This window comes from Narcine bancroftii, chromosome 7 (genome assembly GCF_036971445.1).
Source record: "Narcine bancroftii isolate sNarBan1 chromosome 7, sNarBan1.hap1, whole genome shotgun sequence".
In the NCBI taxonomy this organism is placed as follows: Eukaryota; Metazoa; Chordata; class Chondrichthyes; order Torpediniformes; family Narcinidae; genus Narcine; species Narcine bancroftii.
This window is the reverse complement of record NC_091475.1, coordinates 103,296,143-103,313,397: the sequence shown is the minus strand read 5'-3', so window position 1 is coordinate 103,313,397 and position 17,255 is coordinate 103,296,143. Positions and strand designations below refer to the sequence as shown.

The window sequence follows — 17,255 nt, the reverse complement described above, 5'->3', positions numbered from 1 at the left end:
ATAAACCAGTATTCTCATTTTGTTTTTTTTTTCCATAGTTATGTTACATAGCTAATGTATATAACAAAAAAAAAAGCAAGTAATGCTAACTTGTTTTGAATTCAGATTTTTAAGTGGATTTCAAATTTCTTCCCCCTTTTACAATAATATCAGAACTTGTATTTACTTTCTTGAATGTAGTTGATGCATGATCCTTTTCTCCTGGTCACAAATAACAATAATTTTACATAATTGCTCTGCAATTCAAGAATTTTGTTTTGTATGATCGCAAATGGCTTCAGCAATTTACTGCTTTAATCTTGGTCTGCATTTCATTGTGTCTGATTAACCTTCATATCTGAGGTTCATTTATTATTTTTATTTCATTTTAAAGTGATTTGGAATCTCTACTTATAAATTCTTTTGAGTTTTGTTGGTTCATTTTGAGTGCATGGCTGAATTTATTAGTTCAAGTTCCAAGTTTATTATCATCTGATTGCTCAAGTGCAATCCTATGAAACAACGCACACGAACAATACATATTCAGGACAAATATACATGTAAATATAGATAATGTTTTGTAAATATGTGCTTCTCGGATGGTTAGTGTGAGCAGTACCTTTGTTCATTTGGTATTCTCACTGCCTGCGGAAGAAGCTATTTCTCAGCCTGGTGATGCTCTCGTGTCTCTTTCCCAACGGGAGAAACTGAAAGATGATGCTTGTGGGGCAGTTGTGGGGGGGGGTGGTCTTCAATGATTTTGTACAGCCTCTTCAGACAAGATCATGTCTTGTTTGGGGGAAGAGGGTGTTGGGGATGGGGAGAGAGACACCAATGATTCTCTCTGCCACTTGTGTGGTGTTGTGGATTGACCTCTGATCCAATTCTCTACAGCAACGGTATTACACTCTGATGCAGCCAGCCAGGACAATCTCCATAGACCTTCTGTAGAAAGTTGACATGATGCAGGACTGTTGCCTTGCCTGCTTCAGTCTTCTCAGGAAGTGCAGTCACTGTTGTGCCTTGCTGACAAATGAGGAGATGTTGTGTCCACGATAGGCCACTCATGAAGTGGATTCCAAGGAATTTGGTGCTCTCCACTACAGAGTTATGGATGTGTCGAGCAGGGTGGTCATTCCTCATCCCCCTGAAGTCCACGATCATCTCCTTTGTCTTATTCATGTTGAGACTTGGGGTTTTTTCCAAGTCTTGATATGCTAATTATGTCCTTGGCATAAAATATTTCAGTGAATAGGGAAATGTAAATTTACTCAGCTTTGCAGAATATTTTTCAATGTTGGCTTTGAAAAGGAATTTGTCAGCTGCTATACTTTCATTTTGGTTTAAGAGGTTTCTTTTGAATTTCTCATGGATTTGTGACAAACTTGTACAAATGTCCCCTTGCTTTTATCTGCAAAGAGCAGGATAATTTTACTTTTTCATGTTGCCCTGTATAACCTTTAAGGTAAGAGTTTCAATCAACTATTTTTTTCCTCTGTGGGTGCTCTCTTGATGCTGCTATCATTTCAGTAATTCAATTCAGCTCTTTTATAGAATGGATACCAGATGTGTTTACAGTGTTGAAATTGTATGATAACAAAGGTTCTGTGAAAGTTTAATGAATTTATGTCCTTTCAGAATAAAACCTTTTTAATTTTTTGAAGGATCATTGCAATTTGTATCCGGAACCCAGATTCAGCTGTTAATTAATGTGGATTGTTGTGTTCAAATATCCTTCTTAGCAAAATGCACCTTGTTCTTGATTGTATTTGTTTAGTTCCTGATTTTGTTTTTTTGTTTTGTGTTTTGTATATGCCCAGTGGGAGTAGCTAAAATATGCTCTGCAGGATGGTGTCCTTGATTACAACGGTCTGTTGCATTAACTTTGTTGGGGAACTGAGCCTTCGTATTCAAATTTTGAAACTCCACTGCTATTTCTGAGTTCAAGTGAATGATGCAAATAGTGAGCAGAGGTCATCTCAGCTTGCAGATCATTGTGTTAATTGTACATTGACTCTTGGGGCTCTGATTTTTATGAAGATATTTCTCATAACATAACTGGATTTTCAAAAGGCCTCAAAGTGTCCTCGGTTAGAAATTTGTCATTGGCTACGTACTGAAAGTAAAAAATTGGTATGGCTGTGTATTGTTTAGTGCTATTGAAATTAACTCCTTTTGACTTGAATCAAAGAGAAGTGGTTCAAACAAAATCTTCAGCCTTGTACTTTTAACAGCACAGAAGGAGCTACTCACCTCATTGGTTCCATGACACCTCTTTGGGAATAATCCTACATGTTCCACCCTATTACTTCTTTCCATTCATGGAGCTTGTTCTTTCGCAAGAGATTTCCAAGATGTCTGGAAAACTGCACAAAGTATGATTCTGAAACTCTGTATCATTCTTGCCAGTTCAATTATGTAGATGTGTGATAATGAATTGGTATCATCATGTAGAATATTGAATAACACTTGAATAATTTTTATGAAGGTATTAAATCAAAGCTTAGGAAATGCTCTTATCATCAATGTATTTCAGATTTTAAGTCAAAAACCATAAACTTTTCAGTTTTAATGCTTGTTCATCTTCAATGAATTGCATTGACTTCGTCTCAGAGTGTTCAGATCTATATTCTTGTCATCCTTGAGTTTAATTTGTTCTTGTTAAATTCTTCCATAGTTTCCTCTTCACTTGCTTATGTGCACCTGCTGATAATCTTGCATCTTTTTAAATGTTCAGCTGTCCTTTGATTTTGTACCTGTCATGCTCCCTCTATTTAGTGCAAGTTGGTGTTAGCTGTCAAACATTATTCTGTATGATGCTCTTTTATGCTGTTATTACTTGGCCCCACACTGAAATAATCTTTTTTTAAACGTGCACAAATTGAACAATTTTGTATTGTGGCACAATTAATAAGCGGTCTAAAACTGCTCAGATTAATTTATGAATAAATCGTTAATCTGTGAGAGTGGAGCAAATTTTTTAGATCTGACTGGATAGAATTAAGTAGAAATAGAATTTTACCTGGGTATTCAGAAGTTTTCATGTTCATTGTATTTCATCAGCAGAACTTTGTTCATTGAAACTGTTAAATATTTGTATCAATGTGTTAATGATTTCAGTGCCCTCCTTTGTTTCATTTTATTGCAAGTTTTTTTTTCCTGGTTTAGTTTGACATTTTCCTCAGACAGAATAAAGTTGTCTGTCCTGTGCATTAATTTATCTGCAAGCCCTGTAATATAAGGAAAGTTGCAAACATAGCAGATAAATTGTCTTGTTCTTCGTCCATGCATACTAATTTTTTAAATATTTGATCTAATAGAAGAGTTAATGATGTGCTGACCTTTTATATTCCTAAAAAAAAGTACTAAATCTTATCTACTCCAGAGCTCTCTATTTTTCTTCCATCATGTGCCCATCTCAGAGTCTCTTAAATATCCCTAATGTTTTAGCCTCCACCACCATCTTCCCTCCTTTCACGTTGTCCAGATGTCCTCTGGTGTTTGCTACTCCTGTCCTGGGAAACAGATGCTGCCTGTCCACTCTATCTATGCCTCTCACAATTTTGTAGACCTCTAAGAAGTCTCCTCTCATCCATCTATGCTCCAAAGAAAAAAGTCGCAGTTCTACTAACCTTGCTTCCTAACTTACTTTCCAATCCAGGTAACATCCTGGTAAATTTCATATGCATCCTCTCCATAGCTTCCACATCCTCACAATAATGAGGTTACCAGAACTTAATTAAATTTTCTCAGTGTGGTCTCACCAGAGATTGGTAGAGTTGCAACATGACCTCTCTACTCTTGAACTCAATCCCCCCCCCCCACTAGTAATGAAGTCCAGCATCACATAGGCCACCTTAACTATCCTATCAACTTGTTCAGCAACCTTGAGAGATGTATGGATTTGGACCCCAAGGTCCCTCTGTTCATTCACACTCTTAAGTAACCGACCATTAACCCTGTACTCACCCTTCTGGTTTGTGCTTCCAAAATGCATCACCTCACACTTGCCTGTATTGAATTCCATTTGCCATTTCTCTGCCTAACTCTGCATCCTGTTTTTCTCCTCTTGTAACATAAGACAACCTTCAGTACCATCCACAACTTATCTAACTCTTGTATCATCTGCAAATTTAATGACCCATCCTTCTGCCTCTTCATCCAGGTTATTTATAAAAATCACACGGAGCAGCGGTCCCAGAACAGATCCTTGTGGTACTCCTCTAGTCACTGACCTCCAGGTGGAATACCTTCCTTCCTCTATTACTTTGTTTTCTACCTGCATCCAATTTTTTTTATCCACACAACAAAGGTTCAATGAGTCCCATGGTTCATGACCTTCTGAATGAGTCACTCATGGGGGACCATCTATACCATATCTACTGCTTTACCCTTATCAATTTTTTATGACCTCCTCAGAAAACTCAATTAGGCACAACCTTCCCTTCAGAAAGCCATGCTGACTATCCTTGAGTAGACTGTACATCTCCAAATGCTCATTAATCCTATTCTTAAAAATCCTCTCCAATAGTTTGCACACCACTGACGTAAGACTCACCAGCCTAAAATTCCCAGGATTCTCCCTATTATCTTTTAGAAACAGGGGGACTACATTTGCCATTTTCCCATCCTCCAGCACCTCCCCTGTGGCCAAAGATTTGAAGATCATCAGTGCTGCTCCAGCTATCTCTTCCCTAATTTCCCACAGCTTCTGGCCCTGAGGATCTGGCAATCGATGTTTTTAAGAAGATCGAACACTTCCTCTTCCTTGATCTCCCCACTGGGCACAGCACACAAATCTGTTCTATTCTGACCTCACCCTGATAAGGGTCCTTTTCTTTTGTGAATACAGATGCAAAGTATTCATTTATGATCTCCCCAACCTCCTGCTTCCAGACACATTGTCTCCTTTATCCTTTAGTGATCCCACTTTCATTCTCGCCATCCTTCTGTTCTTCACATTTGCATAGAACACCTCAGGATTCTCCTTAATCCTACATGCCAAGGCCTTCTCATTCCCCCTTTGAGCTCTCAAGTCCTTTCTTAAGCTTCTTCCCAGCTACCATATATTTCTCATGAGCCCTTCCTGCTTCCTACATCTAATGTATGCTTCCTTCTTCCTCTTGTCTAGCTGCTTCACCTGCTTCATCAACAGCGGTTCCATTTTCTTCCCATCTGTTCCTTGTTCCAGTGGGACAAACCAATCCTAAACCCAGTATGTGGCCCCTAAGCTTACTCCACATGAGTTCTGTGCTTTCACCCTTGAACATCTGTTTCCAATTTAGTCTTGTTAGTTTCTGCCTCATACCATTGTAATTCACCCATCCTTAATTAAATACTTTACCATTTTGTCTGCTTTTTTATTCTTTTCCGAAGCTATACTAAAGTTCAGGGAGTTGTGGTTATTACGAGCCCAGAAGACCCCAAAACCCAGCAGCAATACATATTCACCAAGACAAATTGTTACTTAAACAAAAGTTGCTTTTAATTATCTTTAAACACGAAAAAAGAATCGCACTTTAACTCATCACTATTGACTTACTTAACCTAACTTAACCCCCTTCTAATTCTAAGCACATGTATGTAATGTGTGTGTAAGTTCAGAAAAGTTCTTTGGTTCACAGTCAAATCTCACTTCTCATTCCTCCAAGTTCACTGGTTACAGGCAATTCTTCAACTGTGCACAGAATTTAACATTTATGGTGCTTGAAAGGTAAATGGTTACCACCCAGGAATGTTCTTGTCGGTTTTCAGGGAGATTTGTTGTCCCAGGTCCTCCATAACTAATTAATTTTTCATCAGCCACTTCAGTGCATGCTGATGAAACTTGTCCCTTCAGGGTTTTCCAGATGATAATCCCTTTCTTTAACGTCACTACAGAGTTCCTTTTTTGTTTCACTTATTCCAAGTGAAACATTAGCCACTTTTCTCCTCTTGGACTAGTAGGGCCGAACTGGCCTGTTCTGTGCTGGAAGTGGTTATGGTTATATGGATAAACCACCAGTGCTTTGATCAGGCTGAGCTAGAACTCACAACCTGTCTTCCAAATGGGGTTTTCCACAAGCTTTCCAGCGTGTCCTGATTCAGTTCCAGCTGCTGCTGCTGGCTGTAACACTGTAACACTGTAGAAGTCCCCCCTCTCTCTCTCTCTCTCTTTCTCTCTCTCTCTCTTTCTCTCTCTCTCTCTTTCTCTCTCTCTCTCTTTCTCTCTCTCTCTTTCTCTCTCTCTCTCTTTCTCTCTCTCTCTCTTTCTCTCTCTCTCTTTCTCTCTTTCTCTCTCTTTCTCTCTTTCTCTCTCTCTCTGTCTTTTTTTTCTCTCTCTCTCTCTCTCTCTCTTTGAGAGAGGAAAAAGCCTGCTTCTCTCTCTCTCTTTGAGAGAGGAAAAAGCCTGCTTCTCTCTCTCTCTTTGAGAGAGGAAAAAGCCTGCTTCTCTCTCTCTCTTTGAGAGAGGAAAAAGCCTGCTTCTCTCTCTCTCTTTGAGAGAGGAAAAAGCCTGCTTCTCTCTCTCTCTTTGAGAGAGGAAAAAGCCTGCTTCTCTCTCTCTCTTTGAGAGAGGAAAAAGCCTGCTTCTCTCTTTGAGAGAGGAAAAAGCCTGCTTCTCTCTCTCTCTTTGAGAGAGGAAAAAGCCTGCTTCTCTCTCTCTCTTTGAGAGAGGAAAAAGCCTGCTTCTCTCTCTCTCTTTGAGAGAGGAAAAAGCCTGCTTCTCTCTCTCTCTTTGAGAGGGAAAAAGCCTGCTTCTCTCTCTCTCTTTGAGAGGGAAAAAGCCTGCTTCTCTCTCTCTCTTTGAGAGGGAAAAAGCCTGCTTCTCTCTCTCTCTTTGAGAGGGAAAAAGCCTGCTTCTCTCTCTCTCTTTGAGAGGGAAAAAGCCTGCTTCTCTCTCTCTCTTTGAGAGGGGAAAAAGCCTGCTTCTCTCTCTCTCTTTGAGAGAGACACAACTGATGAAATCACATCCGCCTTCTTCACCGGCATTGGCAGCGTGGTCAACATGGAGTCCCAACTTGGGTATCGGGCCTCCCTACTGACGACGCACCCATCCTGGCATCGATCACCTTGGACCAAGCCAGTCCTCACCCAATCAAGAACTCCATGATGTTGATTGAGGTGAATGGGCGCAAATCGAACTGCCTCTTCGATAGTGGCGGTACTGAAAGTTTTATCTACCCAGAGGGGGTCCGTAGACTCTCGATCCCCATTTGGCCGATGACCGGGTCTGTGTCGATGGTGGCGAAAGACCAGCGAACTTGTATCTAGGGGTACTGCATGGCGTCTCTGATGGCGGGTGGGGGGGGGGGGGGAGTGTTATAATGACTTGTTGGTCATTCTCCATCTCTGTGCGCCGATCCTCCTGGGCCTCTACTTCCAGAGTCAGTTCAGGAGTGTGACGATGGATTTGGGGGGGGCCCCCAACCTCCGCTCACTGTTTACAACCCGCAGCTCACAGCCCTTCCCACCCCCGCCACCCCCCAATCAAGCACCCAGCCTCCAGCACCATCCTGCAGCCTCACCACCCTGCGGGTGGCCCCTCCATCACTATTTGCAAATCTCATCCCGGACTGTAAACCAATCGCCAGCACCAGTAAGCACTACAGCACTGAGGATATGGTGTTCAGCAACTCTTGATGGAGGGGATCATAGCCCCTAGCTCCAACCCCTCCTCCCGTGGTCAGAAGGGGGGGCAAGCCCCAGATGGTGATTGATTAGTCAAACTATCAACCGCTTCACCCAGTTAGATGCTTATCCTCTACCCTGGATAGCTGACTGGGTCAATAAGGTTGCACAATATAGAGTCTTCTCGACCATTGACCTCAAGTCGGCCTATCATCAACTCCCCCTTCACCCGAGCAACTGGCTCTACACGGGAATTGAGGCCAATGGCACACTTTTTCACTTCCTGCGGGTGCCCTTCGTTGTTGCTGCTTTTCAGAGGGTCATGGATCGAATAGCAGAGGAGCAGAAGCTGACAGCCATGTTCCAATATTTCGACAATGTCACCATCACGACCAATGGGACCATGACGCGATCCTCGCAAAGTTCTTGTGTACGGCCAAGTCTCTCAACTTGACATACAATAAGGATAAGTGTGTGTTCAACACAGACTATTTGGCCCTTCTCGGTTGTGTCGTGGCTCATGGTGTCATTGTTCCGGACCCTGACCGCATGCAACCCTTATGGAGCTCCCAGTCCCAAACTCCCTAAAGGCGCTGAAAAGGTGCCTGGGGCTGTTTTCCTATTATGCACAATGAGTGCCCAATTATGCCGATTAAAGCCCACCCCCTGATTAACTCCACAACTTTCCCGTTATCGGCGGAAGCCCAAGCTGCATTCTTTCAGATCTGAGGAGACGTCGCAAAGGCCACGATGCATGCCGTGGATGAGTCCATCCTGTTTCAAGTGGAGAGCAATACCTCTGATTTTGCACTGGCCGCCAATCTTAACTAGGCAGGCAGGCCAGTAGCTTTTTTTCTCCTGCACCCTGCATGGTCCTGAGTTATGTCACTCCTCGGTTGAGAAGGAAGCCCAAGCGATCGTTGAAGCAGTGTGCCACTTGCGACATTACCTGGCCGGTAAACTATTTACCCTGCTGACAGATTAGAGGGCTGTGGCCTTCGTGTTTAATATTAAACAGCGAGGTAAAATCAAGAATAACAAGATTCTTAGGTGGAGGGTCGAGCACTCCACATAGTTATGACATCTTGTACTGACCAGGTAAACTCAACAATCCCCCCAGACGCCCTATCCCGGGGATGTGTGCCAGCGCACATCTTGTCTGTCTTCAGACCCTCCATGACAATCTGTGCCACCCCGAAGTCATAAGGTTATACCACTTCATCAAGACTAGGAGCCTTCTGTACTCCGTTGAGAACATCTGGTCCACAACCTGACGCTGCCAGATCTGTGCTGAATGTAAGCCACAGTTCTACTGGCCCGAGAAGGCACATCTCATCAAGGCCACACGCTCTTTTGAATGGCTCAGTGTCGATTTCAAGGTCCCACTACCCACTACAAATAAGAATGCCTACTTCCTGACGGTAGTGGACGAGTTCTCCAGGTTCCCCTTTGCTACTCCCTGTCTGGATATAACCTCGGCGATGGTAATCAAGGCGTTGTGCAGCATGTTAACTCTGTTTGGGTACCCCGAGTACATCCACAGCGATCGGGGGACCTGGTTCATGAGTGAGGAACTGCGACGGTACTTCCTGGCTTGACACCAGCTATAACCCCAAGGGTAATGTCCTGGTGGAAAAGTCCAATACTCTGAAAGTGGGGAACACAAAGATTAAGATCCAGTAACAATGAAGAACCAACTAGATATTTCTGAGGCAAGTTGGTTGTGTCAATCTGAAGAACATGCTGTTCCCATGCATCTGACTCCTTGTCCTTGTTCAGATATAACATGTTTGGGCGTATCCTGGGTGAGTATCCTGGCTGTACATTTTGGTGGATGGTACATTCTACAGCTGCTGGTGCAGGGCATGAATTATCAGGAGGTTGACAGGATATCCCAATCAAGTGGGTTGTCTTGGTGATGTCGGAGGCCACGTGCGGAGCATTGAATGCAGTGGATGAGATTGGAGGGGTGCATGAGAATATTTATCATTGGAACAGCTATTTAGGTCACTGGGTTGTGATGTAAGAGGCAGTGCAAGAATTAATGTAGCACCTCCTTCATTTGCAGGATAAAGGGCCATGGGGCAGGGAGTGGTAGGTGGAGAAGAATGAGAAAATCAGGAAGGCCTGCAGGGAGTGGACCCCGTGGAAGGCATAAAGGGTGGAGAGAGGACAATGTGCCTGTTGGTAGGATTCCATTGCAGCTGATGGCAACAATGAATGAAGATGTGGTGGATATGCCAGTGAGAGTGAACCAGTGAAAGTGAAATGTTTGATAAAAGCGTGGCATGTTCCAGAGCACCTATTTTTAATTTCAGTATGATGATGTCCACTTCCATTACTTATGTTGTCTTCTGTACTTGCTTAATATCCTGTGTAATGAACCAAATTGACTGAACATTGATCGCTATGATGACGGTGAGTGCTGGTAGAAGTAGAGATAGGCTTGCTGAATGTATTGCATGCAGATCATTCATTTAGATCTCTGGAAGGTACCCAGAACCTCAGATGTGGAAGATGAGGATGTATTCCTGAAGCTTACTCTGACTGGCTGCAACATGGTCTTATATGGGGACATCAATGCTCCTGACCATAAGGCCCTGTAAAAGGTAGTGGATCCAGCCCAGGACATAACAGGCAAAACCCTCCCAATAAACAAAAACATCCACGGGGAACACTGCTGTCAGAGAGCAACGGCAATCATCAAGGATCAATGTCACCAATCACACACTCTGTTCTCACTGCTGCCATCAGAAAAGAAGTATACCCCACCATCCAACTCCTTAAACTCAATCAGGGACTCATTTCAGGACTCTTAATTTTGTATTTTATTTCTCTCCATATTACAGTCAGTTTATCTATTTATTTCTTTACATGTGTACAATGAGTATAGTTTATTTTGCACTACCACTAAATGATAATTCTGCCTCTCCCTCAGGAAAAAGAATCTTGGGGATGTTTGTGATGTCATACATGTACTCAATCAATAAACCTCCAATCTTTTCCCTTTTGGCTGTTCAGTAGTGCATTTGTTCATCCAATGCTGAATGTGACAGGGCTTATGATTCAATGATTGGATGATCATTTGGCTCTGTGTTGATTTTACTACTCATTAGTGTGCCTGCCACATTGACCACCACCAGTGGGCTGATCTCTCCTCCAACCGTGCATCTTGGCGCCTCACAGTTCGGCGGGCAGCAACCTCCTTTGAAGAAGACCGCAGAGCCCACCTCACTGACAAAAGACAAAAACCCAACACCCAACCCCAACCCACCAATTTTCCCTTGCAACCGTGCCTGCCTGTCCCCCATTGGACTTGTCAGTCACCAACGAGCCTGCAGCAGAGGTGGATATACCCCTCCATAATTCTTCGTCTGTGAAGCCAAGCCAAAGAAGTGTGGATGTTGAGTGGTTTTGCAGAGTCATCGTATTGACACCTTGCCTTTGGATACACTTGGTACTCTTATCCTGCCTGCCATTTAAGCAGGCTTTTTGGTTCCCTGGCATGATTGTAATGGTCAATTAAAGACTATTCCTGTATTGGAAAAAAATCTCTTCTTTTTATTTTTCAGGGTGCTTTGAAGAATAAGCAACACAGTGCTACCTTACCCCATGAATTCATCCATGAGCTGAAAATGGGCATGGGAGATGAAAGACTTATTAATTCTCTGGAATCCCTTCGTGTTTCATTGACCAGCAATCCTGTCAGGTAATGGTGATCCTTTCCGAGAAATCATCGACATTCTCAAGACTCTGACTGAACTTCGTAGTTGAAATGTGTTCTGCAGTCAATTTTCCATAAAGTTTCAAATGTTCTTGGTGTTACTATTTAATATGAAATTGCTTTTTGGTATAGGCAAAGTGGTAAAACTTTGTCTTTTCAGTCACACACGTTGTTAAACTTTTGGGCAGCAAACTCCAGTTGGAATATCTTTTTGTCTATCTGACCATCAGCTTCTTCGGAAAATGCTAAGATCAGAATCAAGATTTTACTTCAGGGCTGCTTTTGAGCATTATTACCACATCCTTTTATTAAGATAAAATAACTGTTTTACATGAAAATAACAGGAGCTCTGAGACATTTTGGGGAAGAGAAGTATAATGGTTTCCCAGCCTGTGGGTGGAGAATTTTTTTTCTTATTTCAGTCTTCTGTGGCTTACCCTTTCTTTGTCTTATATTGTGCCTCTTGATCCTATACTTTTCAGTTGGGAAAATATCATTTCTCCACCTAACCTGTCTAGCCCTGAAATCTGTTTTAATGAGATCTTCTCTAATTCTTCTGAAATTGAGTGCAATGCAATTGTATTTTCACAAAATGTTCACAGAGATCAAAACTGCACACAAATTTACAGGTACTGTATATTCTCTTGCGTTGCTTTGGGCTACCTGGGACATAAGGAGCGCTATGTTTGGTGTGTGTTAGTTGACTGCAACTTGGCATTTAACATGCATACCATTACAACTATGGATCTGGAACTCTGCTCCTCATTTTGTGATTGGATCCTCGTTTTCCCTCATTGGCAAACCAAAATGGTAGCAAGGATTGGTAATGTCATCACCTTGTTAACCATGAACACAGGCGCCCCAAGGTTGCGTGGTTTGTCCCTTGCTCTATTTCTCCTATGCTCATGAGTGCATAGCAAAGTTGTACTCCAATACAATGTAAATTTGTTGATGGCACTTTCGTTGTTGGCTGAATAAGTAGTTTAGATGAGTCAGAAGGTAGTTTGGAGATGAAAAATATGACTATGCTGCTCAGACAATAATTTTCTCATTATCAGCAAAACCAAGGAGCTGATTGTGAAGTTCAGGAAGGGGACCATACACTTATCTTTATCAATAAGAAGGCAATGAAGTAGATTAGTATCTTCAAATTCTTGGATATCCATGTAACAGAAGACCTCCAGGGCCAGCTCAATGAGGCAATCATCAAATAAAAACATACTAAGCTTAATTTTTATAAGGAGTTTGAAGAGATTGGGCATATCATTCAATACGTTATTGAACTTCTGTCAGTGTATCATTGAAAGTCACTGCCTAATTTGGAAACTCAAACTGTAGCAAGTGACAGATCCATCACAGGCACAGACCACTCATCCACTAAAGACATGTTTGATGTGTTCCCTCAAGAAGGATCCCAACATTATAAAAGACTTCTTCCAGCCTGGACAGGATCTCTTTTTGTTGCCACCTTCAGACAGAAGGTCTAGAACAGTGGTTCTCAACCGTTTTCTCTGTGATTAGTAAGGGGTTGCTTAAGGTGCTATGCGAGTGGGAAGGGAAGGTTGAGAATCATTGCTCTAGACCCAATTGTTACTGACATATTTTGCTTGAGAAAAATTGTCATTGGCCTATTGCCTTTGGAGTTATGAAACCATGTGCATAATGAGTCAACCTTTTTCTTTCCACCCACATACTTAAGAAATCCCTTGTTAATTACAGAGCACCTATAGCATTGGCAATACTTACTGGCATGTGAGTAGAAGCAAAAAGGCTGAGAATCTCTGGGTTGATTAAGTTTTTTCTTTCTTTTTCAATCATTTTATTGGTTTTAACATTTTAATTCTATCTTGAACATATTAGTTTGGGGGAGTGGGTATAGCAGACAATATGGAAGGACTTTTATCAACAAAATCCATAATATGGTTTCCAAATCATAAAAAAATTCCTGGTTCCTGAAGTTATAAGTAACTTTTTCTAATGGTATACAATTCTCTACTTCCACATGCTATCTATCCAACCCTACAGTATTGTCCGACTTCCATGTTGCCACCATACATTGCTACACTCAAACTTTCGTTGATATTGGTCTAGCTTCAATTTGGTATCTGTTGCGTATAATTCACCTAGCAAAAATATTCTGGGATCTTTTAGTATTTGTATCTTTATAATTTGTCCCAATAATATGCACAAATCTTCCCAAATCTTTTCAACTTTTTCACAAACCAAACTGCATGTAATAAAGTACCTATTTCCTTGTTACATCTGAAACACTTATCAGAACAATTTGAATTAAGTCTATGTAATTTATATGGAGTAACAATGGCGTGAAGCAAGGCTGTGTTCTCGCACCAACCCTCTTTTCAATCTTCTTCAGCATGATGCTGAACCAAGCCATGAAAGACCCCAACAATGAAGACGCTGTTTACATCCGGTACCGCACGGATGGCAGTCTCTTCAATCTGAGGCGCCTGCAAGCTCACACCAAGACACAAGAGAAACTTGTCCGTGAACTACTCTTTGCAGACGATGCTGCTTTAGTTGCCCATTCAGGCCCAGCTCTTCAGCGCTTGACGTCCTGCTTTGCGGAAACTGCCAAAATGTTTGGCCTGGAAGTCAGCCTGAAGAAAACTGAGGTCCTCCATCAGCCAGCTCCCCACCATGACTACCAGCCCCCCCACATCTCCATCGGGCACACAAAACTCAAAACGGTCAACCAGTTTACCTATCTCGGCTGCACCATTTCATCAGATGCAAGGATCGACAATGAGATAGACAACAGACTCGCCAAGGCAAATAGCGCCTTTGGAAGACTACACAAAAGAGTCTGGAAAAACAACCAACTGAAAAACCTCACAAAGATAAGCGTATACAGAGCCGTTGTCATACCCACACTCCTGTTCGGCTCCAAATCATGGGTCCTCTACCGGCACCACCTACGGCTCCTAGAACGCTTCCACCAGTGTTATCTCCGCTCCATCCTCAACATCCATTGGAGCGCTTTCATCCCTAACGTCGAAGTACTCGAGATGGCAGAGGTCGACAGCATCGAGTCCACGCTGCTGAAGATCCAGCTGCGCTGGATGGGTCACGTCTCCAGAATGGAGGACCATCGCCTTCCCAAGATCGTGTTATATGGCGAGCTCTCCACTGGCCACCATGACAGAGGTGCACCAAAGAAAAGGTACAAGGACTGCCTAAAGAAATCTCTTGGTGCCTGCCACATTGACCACCGCCAGTGGGCTGATAACGCCTCAAACCGTGCATCTTGGCGCCTCACAGTTTTGCGGGCAGCAACCTCCTTTGAAGAAGACCGCAGAGCCCACCTCACTGACAAAAGGCAATGGAGGAAAAACCCAACACCCAACCCCAACCAACCAATTTTCCCCTGCAACCGCTGCAACCGTGTCTGCCTGTCCCGCATCGGACTTGTCAGCCACAAACGAACCTGCAGCTGACGTGGACTTTTTACCCCCTCCATAAATCTTCGTCCGCGAAGCCAAGCCAAAGAAAAAAGAAGTATAGCTGGTGCAAAAGATTATACTGTACCATTTGCGATCTGACATTAATTGTATTAGTTACTCTCGACACATTTTTGACCATCCCTCTTCTTGAATTTGGACTTTTAAATCTTTTTCCCACCTTTGTTTAGACTTGTATAATTCCTTTTTTGCATCGTCTTGTAATTTTATAGAGATGTTAGTAATAAATTTATAAATGTATCAATTATTAAATATTCAAATTGACTTGTTCTGGAAGTCTAAATTTCTCACCTAGCTTCTTTTTAAATATGATTTGAGCTGATAGTATGACAAAATTGTATTATTTGGTATATCATATTTCTTTCATTTTCTCAAAGGACAGAAAAAGGAACCTAAAAAAAAATACAATCTTTTATCCTCTTTATCCTATGATTATGCCAGATATCAAAAGAGGATTATTTAATGCAAAAGGAATAAGTGGGTTCTGCTTTAATATCATTTTGGCTCTATGCTAATTCTTTATTCCTCCTTTCCATATGGAGTTTTTTCCATATCTTAAGCAAATGTTTTAAAATTGGTACTTCTATTCCTCCTTTCAAATGTTCTTAATGTGATTTGTATAAAATATGTTCTAGATCTAGTTCTCCTATTTTACTCATTTCTATCTCTACCCATGCTGTCTTCATTTTCATAACAGGACAAAAATCTTAATTGAGCTGCTTTATAATAATTTTTAAAATTAAGCAATCTTAGTCCTCCCTGATCAAATTTCCAAGACAGTTTTTCCAAAGCTATCCTTGGCATTTTATCTCATCAAATAAATTCTCTCATATTATTTAATTATTTAATTCTTGGAAAAAACTTCGTTGGTACAGGAATTGGTAATGACTGAAACAAATATCGTTTCCTCACAAAAATATTAATCTTTACACCATTTATCCTTCCTATTAGTTATTGGTAAATCTTTCTATCTTTTTAAATCCTCACTAATCTTTTCAATAACGGCAAATAATTCAATTTAAATAAATTATTTAAATTCCTATCTATTTATTCCTTATGCTTCCTTTTTCCATTTAAACTTCATCACCTGCTTGCTTTGAGTATAGTACCTGTAATTCATAGACTTTGCCGTTCTTTTTCCTAACATTAACTTTGCAACCTGATATTGTTCCATATTCTGTCAATAGTACGTTTAAATTTTTTAATGATATTTCATGTTTTGTAAGATATAGTATAACATCTGCAAATAAATTAATTTTATGTTCTTTATCTTCTATTAACATCTTTAATCTTATCACTTCTGGTAATGGTTCTATAGCCAGTGGAAATAAAAATGGTGATAGTGGACATTCTTGCCTGATCTTTCTAATAGAAAAGGTTTTACTATTTTCCTCTTTGTGACCACCTTAGCTTTTGGGTGATTATCCAATTTATAAAAATGTTTGGAATTCTGAAAGCATTTAGCTCTTTAAATATATAATCCCTCTCTAATCTGTCAAATACCTTTTTTGCTCTAAAGCCACCGCAACTGCTGGTATCCTTTCTTTTTGGGCTACATTTAGTAAATTTACAGAAGATTGGCAGACACTATAATTGAATTTGTATTTAATGAAGCAAGTTTGATCTATATTTATTAATTTGGGTAAATATTTATGTAACTTGTTAGCTGGTAATTTGAATACAATTTTATAATCTGTATTTAATAATGATAGTGGTCTATAAGAAGATGGTAAGAGGACCTTTTCCTTTTTTTTGGAATAACTTATTAATGCTGTTTTAAATGATTTAGGTAAATCATTGGAACCTTCAATTTCTCATGAAAATGGGAACTAATAACTCTTTGAATTCTCTATAAAATTCCAGTGAGAATCCATCTTCTTATTTGATAAAGACATTAAAGTTTCATCCGTAAAAGGATTTGATAATTCCATTTTTTCCTCCATATTTAACTTGGGTAAAATAGTATATTCAACTATTTTGTCAATTTTTCAAAGATTGAGATTGTTATAATTTTTTATAAAAATTACTAAAATCATCATTAATTTTGTGTTTTGTAGGTAGTTTGACCAGATTCCCTTTTTGTTGCAATTATTGTTCTTGACAGTTGTTCCATATTTAATTGCCATGCTAGATATTTGTGCTCTATCCCCCAACTTGTAATATTTCTGTTGTGTACGCCTTGTATCTCTTTCTGCTTTATAAGATTGCATTGTATTAAGTTCCAATTTTTTTGATTCCAATAATCTTGGTTTCTCTTCATTTTTCTGAACATGCAACTCTTTTCGAAAACACAATATATCCTTATCCAATTGATCAACCTCTCTCATATACTCTTCCTTTATTTTAGATGTTTAACTTATCATCTTTCCTCTTAAATAGGCCATCATAGAATCCCATATAATAAATTTATTTGTTACTCAATGTTTGTTAGTGTCTATAAAAAAACATTATCTGCTGTCTCATTC

General features: G+C 40.6%; 1 protein-coding gene across 5 annotated transcripts in view; it reads left to right on the top strand.

Moving 5' to 3' along the window:
- Positions 1 to 17,255, top strand: part of LOC138739144 (protein diaphanous homolog 3-like) — a 481,652-nt gene that overhangs the window by 61,096 nt on the left and 403,301 nt on the right. For all 5 annotated transcript variants that reach the window (XM_069890655.1, XM_069890654.1, XM_069890657.1 and 2 more), the window contains one exon: positions 11,160 to 11,296. In XM_069890655.1, the coding sequence (XP_069746756.1) occupies positions 11,160 to 11,296 (137 nt within the window). The remainder of the gene's footprint in view (positions 1 to 11,159; positions 11,297 to 17,255) is intronic.